At 41.7% G+C, this 14,173-nt stretch overlaps 1 protein-coding gene across 1 annotated transcript in view; it reads right to left on the bottom strand.

The window, feature by feature from the left end:
- Nucleotides 1-14,173, bottom strand: part of col27a1a (collagen, type XXVII, alpha 1a) — a gene marked incomplete at both ends in the record, with an annotated part of 366,083 nt that overhangs the window by 237,092 nt on the left and 114,818 nt on the right. Inside the window, one exon of the mRNA XM_084160593.1 lies at nucleotides 11,430-11,474. Within this exon, the coding sequence (XP_084016719.1) occupies nucleotides 11,430-11,474 (45 nt within the window). The remainder of the gene's footprint in view (nucleotides 1-11,429; nucleotides 11,475-14,173) is intronic.

Genomic DNA, 14,173 nt, shown 5'->3' with positions numbered 1-14,173 from the left:
TTCACCCACACCGCGTCTGAACCAAAAATCTCAAATTTCGACTCCAGACCAAAGGACACATTTCCACCGGTCTAATGTCCATTGCTCGTGTTTCTTGGCCCAAGCAGTACTGTAAGTATTCAGACCCTTTACTCTGTACTTTGTTGAAGCACCTTTGGCAGCGATTACAGCCTTGAGTTTTCTTGGGTATGACGCTACAAGTTGGCACACCTGTATTTGGGGAGTTTCTCCCATTCTTCTCTGCAGATTCTCTCAAGCTCTGTCAGGTTGGATGGGAGACGTCGCCGCACAGCTATTTTCAGGTCTCTCCAGAGATGTTTGATCAGGTCCAAGTCCGGGCTCTGGCTGGGCCACTCAAGGACATTCAGACACTTGTCCCGAAGCAACTCCTGAGTTGTCTTGGCTTTGTGCTTAGGGTTGTTGTCCTGTTGGAAATGGATTTGGCTGCATCTGTTAATGATGGGCAAATTAACATTCATGGATATAGTCTACTTAGAAGGGACAGGAATAGGAATGGTGGGGGTGTAGCACTGTACATTCATAATCATATACCTACTGGCTCAAGCACATCTGCCTCACCCGGCACCCATATTGGTAGGATGTGTGTATAAACCTCCTAGCTCTAAGGTCTCCTATCTGGATGACTTATGCACTGGGTTTGACCAGGCCACAGATTGTAACAGAGATGTATTTATCTTCGGTGGTTTTAATATAAATAGGAAGGATCACAATAATTCAAATATAACTAAATTAATGAGATATGCTGAGAGCTGTGGTGTGAAACAAATGGTTAATGATACTACGAGATCATCAACTAAGATAGGTCACCGTTCGGACACAAAGAAAATTAATTTACTGAGTGATAATGTAAACACACATTCTTCCAAACAAGCTATTGTCCAATGGATTGATGATCATATTATGAACAAAAAAACCTGCTCTTTTAGTCTACAAATGGTGTCAGTAGAGGTGTTAAACCTATTGATGTCATTAAACAATGGTAAATCTACAGGTTATGATCTTATGGACAATGTTTTACTTCGCTATGCTGCTCTCCAGATTGCAGCTCCACTGAAATACATATTTAATTGGTCACTGGAAAAGGGGACATTTCCAAATGTATGGAAGCATGCTAAACTGTGTCCAATCCCGAAAGACAGCAAATAACCCATTACTCCTGCCAATAGTTGACCAATTAGTCTACTCCCTTCACTCAGTAAGATATTGGAGGGTATTGTGTAGACAAATATGGGAGTATATGGAAAATAATGATCTGATCACAGCCAATCAGCATGCTTATCGCAAAAACCATTCCACTACAACTGCATTGGTTGACACGACTGACCAGTGGCTCAATGTAATGGCTAATGGTAGGTTTGTGGGTGTACTATTTTTTGTATTTTAGTGCAGCATTTGATTTAGTGGATCATGAAATAATTTTGACAAAATGATTGCATTATGGGTTTAAGGAGGCAGCATTGAATTGGGTACAGTCATATCTAACTGACAGGAAACAGTCAATGGGTTGTTTTCTTCCCCTCATGCTTTAAACTGTGGAATACCGCAGGGCAGCTGCCTTGGGCCACTTCTTTACTTAATATATACAGACAACCTTCCTTATGTCTTATCTAAAACTATATTTGCAGATGATACTACAATTTATACAGCAAAACAATCGGTTCAACAGGTACAGCAAGCTCTACAAGTAGATCTGGGAAATATCAGAGGGTGGGTTTGCTGGAACAAACTTGTTTTGCACACCAAGAAAACCAAGGTTGTATTGGTCTGTTCCACTAGGAAAAGGCCAACACAGCATGGGATACAATTAAGTATGGGGGGAGTACAAATTGAGGAAGAAGCAGAAACCAAACTACTAGGGGTGCAGCTAGACAACTGCTTATCATGGTTGTCTCAAATAACTGATCTATCTGATCTATGTAAAAAAAAAAAGAAGAAGGATAGCTAAATATTTAACGGGAAAGATTCTTAAGCAAACAACCCAAGCATTAATTGGGAGTCAGGTGAACTACTGTTCTGTGGTCTGGGGAAATGCATCAGCAAGTGAAATTAGGAGGCTGCAGATTGAACAGAACAAAGCAGCAACAATTGTTTTAAGGTGGAGATATGGTTCTTCTGTTGTAGTCATGCACAATGCTCTTGGTTGGTCATCAATCAACAAGATAATAAAAAAACATGCTACGGACAATTCCTTCGACCTCATGGCTTGGTTTTTTATCTGACATGCACTGTCAACTGTGGGACCTTATATACAGTCGTGGTCAAAAGTTTTGCCTCAGTTCTGATGATGGCAATTTGCATATACTCCAGAATGTCATGAAGAGTGATGAGATGAATTGCAATTAATTTCAAAGTCCCTCTTTGCCATGAAAATGAACTGAATCCCCCAAAAACATTTCCACTGCATTTCAGCCCTGCCACAAAAGGACCAGCTGCCATCATGTCAGTGATTCTCTCGTTAACACAGGTGAGAGTGTTGACGAGGACCAGGCTGGAGATCACTCTGTCATGCTGATTGAGTTAGAATAACAGACTGGAAGCTTTAAAAGGAGGGTGGTGCTTGAAATCATTGTTCTTCCATGGTTACCTGCAAGGAAACACGTGCCGTCATCATTGCTTTGCACAAAAAGGGCTTCACAGGCAAGGATATTGCCGCTAGTAAGATTGCACCTAAATCAACCATTTATCGGATCATCAAGAACTTCAAGGAGAGAGGTTCAATTGTTGTTAAGAAGGCGTCAGGGCCTCAAGAAAGTCCAGCAAGCACCAGGACCGTTGATTCAGCTGCGGGATCGGGGCATCACCAATGCAGAGCTTGCTCAGGAATGGCAGCAGGCAGGTGTGAGTGCATCTGCACGCACAGCGAGGCGAAGGCTTTTGGAGGATGGCCTGGTGTCAAGAAGGGCAGCAAAGCAGCCACTTCTCTCCAGGAAAAATGTCAGGGACAGACTGATATTCTGCAAAAGGTACAGGGATGGACTGCTGAGGACTGGGGTAAAGTCATTGTTTGGGGCATCCGGAAAACACCTTGTCCGGAGAAGACAAGGTGAGCGCTACCATCAGTCCTGTGTCATGCCAACAGTAAAGCATCCTGAGACCATTCATGTGTGGGGTTGCTTCTCAGCCAAGGGAGTGGGCTCACTCACAATTTTGCCTAAGAACACAGCCATGAATAAAGAATGGTACCAACACATCCTCTGAGAGCAACTTCTCCCACCATCCAAGAACAGTTTGGTGACGAACAATGCCTTTTCCAGCATGATGGAGCACCTTGCCATAAGGCAAAAGTGATAACTAAGTGGCTCGGGGAACGAAATTTTGGGTCCATAGCCAGGAAACTCCCCAGACCTTAATCCCATTGAGAACTTGTGGTCGATCCTCAAGAGGCGGATGGACAAACAAAAACCCACAAATTCTGACAAACTCCAAACATTGATTATGCAAGAATGCAGGATGTGGCCCAGAAGTTAATTGACAGCATGCCAGGGCGGATTGCAGATGTCTTGAAAAAGATGGGTCAACACTGCAAATATTGACTCTTTGCATAAACTGAATGTAATTGTCGATAAAAGCCTTTGACACTTATGGAATGCTTGTAATTATACTTCAGTATACCATAGTAACATCTGACAAAAATATCTCATAACACTGAAGCAGCGAACTTTGTGAAGACCAATACTTGTGTCATTCTCAAAACTTTTGACAACGACTGTAGACAGGTGTGTGCCTTTCCAAATCATGTCCAATCAATTGAATTGACCACAGGTGGACTCCAATCAAGTTGTAGAAACATCTCAAGGATGATCAATTTTTTATTGTTTATACATTTGCAAAGATTTCTAAAAGTCTGTTTTCGTTTTGTCATTATGGGGTATTGTGTGTAGATTGCAGAGTTAAATATAAAAATATATTTTAATCCATTTTAGAATAAGGCTGTAACGTAACAAAATGTAGAAAAATTCAAGGTGTCTGAATACTTTCTGAAGGCACTGTATGTAAATGGTTGATAATTTTATATGAAAAACACTCATTACAAGTGACTTGAAGCCGAAGCTACATCTCCGTGTGATTTTTTTCTATATTTCCCCCTTTCAGGGGTATAACATTGGCATACGCCATGAAAGTATACATTCTCGTCATGGACTCAGTGCAGCACCCTGAAAAACACTTTGACGGAGGTATGACGGTACGCTGTCGTCACGGCATAAGTGTAGTTTCGGTGTAAGTGAGCCCTAGCCTGAGTAGCAGTCTGGCTGAGGAGTAGTGGAGCATGTCATTTGCTGCATACTAGACATAAGATATGGGAGTTTAGTGTATATAGCTCAAGTAAACTGTGGTGGTGCAGGGGGTAAGTGCAGTCAGTGCACTGCTTGCACAGATCCCCCCCCTCCCCAGAGCCACATGTCTGTTGGAAGGCCGGGCCCCTGGGCACGCAGGCCCGATGGGTTCTTTTCCCCTGGATATTTTCAGATGTGGCACTGGCTGCATCCCAAATGGCACCATATCCCATATATAGTGCACTCCTTTTGACCAGGGCCCATAGGTAGGGCACTATATAGAGAACAGGGTGCCATTTGGGATGCACACCCTATCTGTATATGTCCAGGCCCACCCGCACTCTACCCAGGTTATCCCAACCATCATGATACATAAAATCTACATTATCCCTATCTTAATTTCAATAGGATTTAAACAGCCACCAAATAGATGCAGCCGTAGGCCCATCAGGGCAAGCTTTGATAACCTAATTTATATTCCTATGAAATCTCCTGACTTTCTTAATGATCAAGTTCATAATGACCTGGTTAGGGTAAATATGGACACCCCTGCTGTTTTTAAGTGTCGCTGGGTTACATTTAAATGTGCTAAGTATGATGTCAAAGATGGACTTTATCGATATCTGAATGCATGACACGAACACAGACATTCTTGTTTTATCAGAGACTTGGTTAAATGGCTCGATCATGGATAAGGACATTGACATTGCTAATTTCAACATTTTAAATGTGATAGGTGGAGGGGTGGCGATGTATGTGAAATCCACTTTTGTAGCATCATGTGCTCTTAATATCACTATACCCCAGAAATGTGAAATCCTGGTTTTAGATGTGACCATGAGCCAAATTGTGCATGTATTTGTTAGTGGAGTGTATAGGCCTCCTGCTGCTTTAGTTGATGCAACTAGTATCATAGATGAGTATTTAAAACCTTTTCTATCATCTGAACTGGTGGTCTTAGGTGACTTTAACCTGGACTGGCTGACACCTATCTCAGATAACTTTAAGAACATTTGTCTTGATCTTAATCTAACCCAGCTAATCACAAAACCCACTCGGTTAAATGTGAAAAATCTAGATAGATCCTCATTATTAGATTTAATTCTCACAAATAACCCCCATAAGTACATTTATTTTGGTGTGTTTGCAAGTGACCTTAGTGATCATTACTAGACAGCATAATTCTGATCCCCGTATTATTAGGAAGAGACATGTTAAAAACTTTTCTCCACAAGCGTTTATGCATGACTTATACTTTACTGAACTTTCCTCCATCAAGTGTATACCTGACCCTGAATTAGCGCTAAGGCAATTCTCTTCTATTTTTATATCATTGGCAGATAAACACGCTCCTTTTAAACGACATAGACTAAAAACAGATCAAATTCCTGGTTTTCTACAGAACTTTTCAGATATCTTTAGAACAAGAAATCATGCCTGGGCCAAAGCAAGACTAACTGATGCTGTTGTTGACTGGCAGCTTTTCAGGCAACTGAGAAATAAATGCACGTCCTTAGTTAAAAAAAAGGCTAAATCAAGCTACTTCCTAAGTTCTATCGCTGACTCTGCTGGTGATCCATCTACATTTTGGAAAACAGTTAAGGCGCTAAAGCGTGGAAATTCCTCTCCTTTCCTACCCAAGCAAGTTATACTGAACTCTGACATCATTATTGAATAAAATGAGATAGGTCATGCTTTTAATCAACATTTTATGTCCGCCGGTTTTTTGTTTGAAATAAATATTGGTTTAATAGACCCGTGTCAGTCAGTAAATGCTCGTCCCTCTCCCAGCCGCTAGTCAACTTGATAGGGGACCAGACAACCCCCAGTGATTCCTTGTACTCTCTGGAGCAACTGTCTACTTCTGATGTATTGGAACAACTACTTATGATTGGTGTAAAAACAATCTACTGGGGCTGATATGCTTGATCCCTTCTTATTACTATGTGCTTCCTTTACATAAAGGTGGCGGTCCGAGTGATCTAAATCACTATTGTCCCATTTCCAAACTCTTGCCTAGCAAAAATCCTGGAATCATTGATTAATACTCAGCTTAGATCCCTTTTAACTGCTACATCTTTTCTGAATGTAAAACAGTCAGACCAGGTCATAGTATGATCTCTGCTACTTCTATGCTTTTAAATGATGTCATAAATTGTTTAGATACAAAGAAACACTGTGCTGTCCTCTTCATTGACCTGTCCAAGGCATTCAACACTGTGGATCACACCTTACTTATTCAGAAACTCTCTACGATTGGCTTAGATCTGGCTGCTTGTAGCTGGTTTGAGAATGATTTAAAAGACAGAACACAGTGTGTACTTACTGATGGCGTTAAAGCAGAATTTCTAGACATAACAAAAGGTGTCCCACAGGGTTCGATTCTTGGTCCAGTTCTTTTCACTATTTATATTAAGAGCATTGGTCTATCTGTACAAAACTGTAACTTTCATCTGTACGCAGATGACACTGTTGTATACACTACTGCCCCTATGGCAGCTCAGGCTCTGTTGACTCTTCAATCTGCTTTTACTACCTTGCAGAAAGCCTTGGTTGACCTGAAGTTGGTACTAAATGCTGGTAAAACCAAGTACATGTTATCTTCCAAATCATGTAAAAATGTAACTGATGATTTGTGCATAAGTACGTTAGATGGTGCCACCATTTATCGTGTCCCCGCCTATAAATATCTGGGCATCTGGATTGATGAAAAGCTATTTTTTAAAAAGCATGTTGACAAGTTAGTCAAGAAATTAAGTATTAAGTTGGGCTTCTTCTATAGGAATAGGGCTTGCCTTTCATTAAATAGTAGAAAACAGATCATTCAGTCTACATTCATTCCCGTTATACAGTGGGGAAAAAAGTATTTAGTCAGCCACCAATTGTGCAAGTTCTCCCACTTAAAAAGATGAGAGGCCTGTAATTTTCATCATAGGTACACGTCAACTATGACAGACAAAATGAGAAAAAAAAAATCCAGAAAATCACATTGTAGGATATTTAATGAATTTATTGCAAATTATGGTGGAAAATAAGTATTTGGTCAATAACAAAAGTTTCTCAATACTTTGTTATATACCCTTTGTTGGCAATGACACAGGTCAAATGTTTTCTGTAAGTCTTCACAAGGTTTTCCCACACTGTTGCTGGTATTTTGGCCCATTCCTCCATGCAGATCTCCTCTAGAGCAGTGATGTTTTGGGGCTGTCGCTGGGCAACACGGACTTTCAACTCCCTCCAAAGATTTTCTATGGGGTTGAGATCTGGAGACTGGCTAGGCCACTCCAGGACCTTGAAATGCTTCTTACGAAGCCACTCCTTCGTTGCCCGGGCGGTGTGTTTGGGATCATTGTCATGCTGAAAGACCCAGCCACGTTTCATCTTCAATGCCCTTGCTGATGGAAGGAGGTTTTCAATCAAAATCTCACGATACATGGCCCCATTCATTCTTTCCTTTACACGGATCAGTCGTCCTGGTCCCTTTGCAGAAAAACAGCCCCAAAGCATGATGTTTCCACCCCCATGCTTCACAGTAGGTATGGTGTTCTTTGGATGCAACTCATCAATCTTTGTCCTCCAAACACGACGAGTTGAGTTTTTACCAAAAAGTTCTATTTTGGTTTCATCTGACCATATGACATTCTCCCAATCCTCTTCTGGATCTTCCAAATGCACTCTAGCAAACTTCAGACGGGCCTGGACGTGTACTGGCTTAAGCAGGGGGACACGTCTTGCACTGCAGGATTTGAGTCCCTGGCGGCGTAGTGTGTTACTGATGGTAGGCTTTGTTACTTTGGTCCCAGCTCTCTGCAGGTCATTCACTAGGTCCCCCCGTGTGGTTCTGGGATTTTTGCTCACCGTTCTTGTGATCATTTTGACCCCACGGGGTGAGATCTTGCGTGGAGCCCCAGATCGAGGGAGATTATCAGTGGTCTTGTATGTCTTCCATTTCCTAATAATTGCTCCCACAGTTGATTTCTTCAAACCAAGCTGCTTACCTATTGCAGATTCAGTCTTCCCAGCCTGGTGCAGGTCTACAATTTTGTTTCTGGTGTCCTTTGACAGCTCTTTGGTCTTGGCCATAGTGGAGTTTGGAGTGTGACTGTTTGAGGTTGTGGACAGGTGTCTTTTATACTGATAACAAGTTCAAACAGGTGCCATTAATACAGGTAACGAGTGGATGACAGAGGAGCCTCTTAAAGAAGAAGTTACAGGTCTGTGAGAGCCAGAAATCTTGCTTTTTTGTAGGTGACCAAATACTTATTTTCCACCATAATTTGCAAATAAATTCATAAAAAATCCTACAATGTGATTTTCTGGAATATTTTTTCTCAATTTGTCTGTCATAGTTGACGTGTACCTATGATGAAAATTACAGGCCTCTCTCCTCTTTTTAAGTGGGAGAACTTGCACAATTGGTGGCTGACTAAATACTTTTTTCCCCCACTGTAGATTTTGGCGATATTATATATATGAATGCAGCTACCAGTGTTTTGAAGCCCTTGGACACAATTTAAATGTGTTTGTTTTGTTTGATGGTTTATTGTGTATATAACATTTGCTATTTATTTAATTTTGTGTTTTAAATTGTGTAAAATGTTCTTTTCTGTATTGTTCCCAGGGCACATTTGCAAATGAGACCTAGGTCTCAATGAGTTTTTCCCTGCTGAAATAAAAGTTTATAATAATCTGATCCAATCAGGGCTTGGGATGGGGGGGTGGGATGGGCAGGTTGAAGCCAAGATTCTTACAGTACAAAAGTGTTCATGTATAACTTCCTTTGATGTGCATAGCCCCTGCACAGTGCACACAGCCTCCTATTGAAGGCTGCCCCATTCATTTGGTTCGGGCCTATGCATTCAGCAGAGCCTCAGAGAAGTATAGTTGAGGAGAGGTGAAAGGATGAGCACTCTGCCAACCCCCATCCACATTAAATCAGTAAGGGGGTACTAATATATGGTATGGGAGGTTCGGGTTTGTCATTAGATGCTCCAGTCTTGTGCTCTTCACTCTGGTAATACATCACATTGCATCATGCAAAACAGAGTTATTACTCAATCACTGTTGGCCTCTTATCATTCAGACAGAAAAAAACATGTGTTCATCTTGTCCATGCAAAAATAGTCATAGACTGGGGAAGTAGCGGTGGAGGAGGACACAAACACACTCTCCTCATGCGTGTGTGATTTGTCAAGAAATTCCCATTGACGTTGACGTCCCTTCCACGATGTTCTAACTAAGGCCTTTTTCCTCAAGACGACTCCTTGAAATGAGGGTGAAAATAGCCTTGATATGTTACGGACACTCCAGAACCTTAAATAGCCTGGACACTACGCTGCTTATCCAGTCTCCCCCACTTGTTCCAAAGACTGTAATGTAGCAACGGTCATCAAAATTTTAAGAGGTTTTAAAAACAATTCTAATTAATGCAACAGTTGGACAATGGATGAATATACTCCAAACCTTTTGAATTTTTAAATCCATCAGATATTGACTACATTATAGCACATAAAACATGTTGCATAATTCAGAAAGTGTGTCAATAGCAGGATACCCTCGGATTAAAAATCGACACGCTTGACTTTATATTACACCTATCTATACATAAATTTTACGTTTACATTTTTGTCATTTAGCAGATGCTCTTATGCAGAGCTCTTATCCAGAGCGACTTACAGTAGTGAATGTATACATTTTTGTACTCCATTCATACTTTACATTGTTTGCGAGATCAGACATAATAGCACTGTGTTGAGTGTTGATTTTCTGAAGTTGCTTTCATTTCAGCACATCTAATTTGTAAACATTTCAACTGTATTAAATTATTACTTTTTTCAATTGGACAAAAAAATCAACACCCATCAAAATAAAGTTATCTTCCTTCTCTTTCTTGTGATGTAAGTGTCGAGACGATGCGTTAAATCCCCGATGAAGCTTTAGCGTTCTTATAGATGCAACGGAAAGACAATGTTTTCCATTAGCCCATTTCAGCCATACCGGGGTGTTTGACAGGTCATTACAAACATTTCTGCGGTTGTAACGTTTAAGGGAAAAGACGACAGGCACAAAGCAAGAGTAAGAAAGAGTCGCAGTAAAGTGAAAGCCATCAATCCAGTGAGATTTAAGTGACAAGTGGATTTTCCACCCCTCAAACACAGGAAATAGATGGCTGAAAATGACAGATCCTCAGGTGGGCGGGGCATGTGCGTTGCTACTGCTGTGTGTTCCTTGGGTTGAATCGTCCCTATTGGACAGAGAGAGAAACATGAGAGGGAAGGATTATGAAAGGGAGAAAGAGAAAGTAAGAAGGAGACAAGTAGTGAAGACATGAGCTAGTGAGAGAGAGAGCGAGAGTGTGTGTGTGTGAGTGAGTGAGTGAGTGAGTGAGTGAGTGAGTGAGTGAGTGAGTGAGTGAGTGAGTGAGTGAGTGAGTGAGTGAGAGAAAAAAAGAAAGAAAGAGAGCAAGAGAGTTATTGAAAACAGTCAGGAAGGACACAGAAATGGGAAGTTGCCAGTGCTGCTATATAGTGATATGGTGTGATTGATAGACAATAGACACTTTAGAATTGATAGACGCTTTAGAATGCCGAATCATCATCCGTCGCCACGGTCGCCATAGCACTTTTGTGATCCCATAATACAGTCCATAATTTGGGCCGTTGGACACTGACGGAGAGTGGCAGACTGAGGCGAGACAGAAGGGGTTTGGAGTTGCTCGGCTCTGGTCTTGGAGGTATTTTTTGCATCAGTGGTCATTGATAAGAGCTTTTGTATTGGATTGTAGCAGAAACATTTTGACAGAGCAACAATGCGAAGATGTTTCCAAAACGAACTGTATCATTCCAAATACTCAGCACAACACTTGATTGCCAATAGCAATTGCTTTGCAAATACACAATGTTAACTTTACACCCATAAGTAAGCATTGGCCTTATGCACATCGTAAAAAGGAGAGGTTTTGAAATGAATTAAGTATTGTGATTGGCTAAAGGAAAATGAGGGATTAGGGATATTTGTGTAATATCTCCGCATTTATGTACTATCAAAACAGTGTGTGTATGTAGAGGTGTAGAAGGACATGTGGTAACCAGTTATAACTGACTTGTTACTGGATATAAACTCATTAATACTCACAGGCTCTCCAGGGTGACCAGGTGGACCAGGATGCCCTCTCTGTCCCTGAGGAGAGAAACACAAAGAAATGAGTGCCATGAATAGAGACAAATGAAGGAGAGAGAGTGAGTGAGAAATTATAGAGCAGGCACACGCAGCGAGAGTACTGCAGTCACGGAACACTAGCTAACACTGTAGTCTCTGTTCTCCCTGTTTACCCACGTAGCTACGCACGACTCCAACTCAATCACCAAGTTTGCTGACGACATAACAGTGGTGGAATTGTGCCAGGAAAATAACCTATCCCTCAACATTAAAATACAAAAGGCGCTGATCGTGGACTACAGGAGACAGAAGAGGGAGCATGCCCCCATCCACATCAATGGGGCTGCAGTGGAGAGGGTCAATAGCTTCAAGTTCCTTGACGTGCACATCACTGAGGACCTGAAATGGTCCCACCACATCGACACCGTGGTGAAGAAGGCACAACATCAGGCAGCTGTAGAAATTTGGCATGTCCCCTAACACCCTCACAAACTTCTATAGATGCACCATTGAAAGCACTGTCAGGCTGCATCACCACCTGGTACGGCAACTGCATGGCCCTCACCTCAACCGAATGGCTCTCCAGAGGGTGGTGCGGTCAGCCCATCGCATCACCGGGGGCACACTGCCTGCCCTCCAGGCCACTTACAGCACTCAGTGTCAAAGAAAGGCCAAGAAGTTCAACAAGGACCTCAGCCACCCGTGTCATGGTCTGTTCACTCTGCTACCATTTAGCAGAAAGAGACAGTACAGGTGCATCAAAGCCAGGACCGAAAGACTGAAAAACAGCTTCTAACTCCAGGCCATCAGACTGTTGAACAGCCATCATGCCATCTCCTGTAGTAAGTGGGAGTAGTAAGTAGTACTCCTGTAGTAAGTAAGAGACAAAGATAGACTCACTCAGTCACACATAACACACACACACGCAGACTCCATTCTCAAATACACACTCACACAAACAAACACTGCTGTGTCCCATGTACATAGAGACATTAAAACACTGGACCGTTTTATACTGTGTATTCTTCATATAGCTCATTCTTATATACACTACTGTACATTGCATTTTTGTTACATAACATACGCCATTTAGCAGATGCTTTTATCCATACATTTTACGTATGGGTGGTCCCGAGAATCTAACCCACTACCCTGGCGATACAAGCGCCATCCTCTACCAACTGAGCTACAAAGGACCACACTGGTCCTGTTTATACACACCTCATATTTATATACTGGATTCTTACTCACATACTGGAATATATACCGGATTCTTATTTATAAAGGTGCTGATGCAGACTTAGGAAATGTATGCCTTTCCTACACACTTCTCAGTAGTTGGAATCAGGGGTTGGAACAGAACCATTCTTTTTTCTTCTGTTCCGACCAGCAAGATAAAGTTCTGAACCGGTTCGAACTAAAAAATTACTGGTTTATATTGTTCGATAAAATATTCTTTAAAGATCCTTCTAAGTCAACTCTCATTGATCTTATTTTAACGAATACACCAGAGAAATATGTTTTTACTAGTGTCTTCGCCCAAGACATTAGTGACCATTGCACAGTTGTTTGTGTTAGAGATGTGAAAATAAAAAAATCTAAGATTCGTGTCATCACAAAGAGGAACTTTAAAAACTTCAGTGAACAGGCTTTTTTGCATGATCTTTATTTTAGTTACCTTGATTGTATTTCAGTTATCCCTGAACCTGATTTAGCTTTGAGCCTTTTTGCAGATGTCTTCCAATACTATTGTGGATAATAAGGGTTAATGGTAGATTGAATGCCTGGTACACTCCGGAGTCATTCATAAAAGAGATGATGCTTGGGTCAAGGCCAGGATCACAGGCTTACGCCCGGACTGGCAAGCTTTTAAGCAACTGAGGAATCATTGTGTAGGACAAATCTTTCAGATTGTAATGGAACCTGGCTAAATTCTGGAAAACTGTCAAATCCATGAAGGGTCCTACTTCCTCCTCTCTGACACAACAAATTAATTCAGACACTGGCCTCATTACGGAAAAAAATATCCATATTTGATGCAATAGTCACAATTTTATTTTAGCGGGCTATCTCTTTGAAAGCAGTGTTTGGAAATGCCGATCTGCTGTCAAGAACGCAGAGTTCATCTCAGCCTATGCTGTCCTTCAGTCCTTTGATTTTTTGGTGCTGACGGAGACATGGATCACCCCAGAGAACACTGCTACTCCAGCTGCTCTTTCTTCATCTGACTACGTTTTCTCTCATAGTCCAGGAGCATCTGGTCGTCGCGGTGGTGGCACATGTCTACTAATTTCTCCTAAATCGAGATATTCTATTTTCTCCTTCTCTCACCTGTCCATCTCCTCATTTGAATTCCATGCTGTCACTGTCACTTGTCCACTCAAGCTTAACATTATTTTAATCTATCGCCCACCATGTGCCCTTGGAGAGTTCCTCAAGGAGCTTGACACCTTGATAAGCCCATTTCCTGACGATGGCTCACCGCTCTTCGTACTTGATGACTTGATGACCTTCGATTCATTTCTTTCCAACTCTCTCTTTCCCCTCCTTGCCTCTTTTGACGTCACCCTTTCCCAATCCCCTCCAACTCACAAGGAAGGCAATAAGCTTGACCTCATCTTTACTAGAGGCTGCTCGCCTACTAATCTCACTGCAACCCCCCTCCAGGTCTCTGATCACTGCTTTGTTTCCTTTTCTGTCTCCCTTTCCTCCAACCCTAA

The sequence above is a fragment of the Coregonus lavaretus genome (assembly GCF_964263955.1).
Source record: "Coregonus lavaretus genome assembly, chromosome: 4".
Classification (NCBI taxonomy): domain Eukaryota; kingdom Metazoa; phylum Chordata; class Actinopteri; order Salmoniformes; family Salmonidae; genus Coregonus; species Coregonus lavaretus.
Note: the sequence above shows the minus strand (reverse complement) of the source record. Positions and strands in the feature narration are given on the sequence as shown.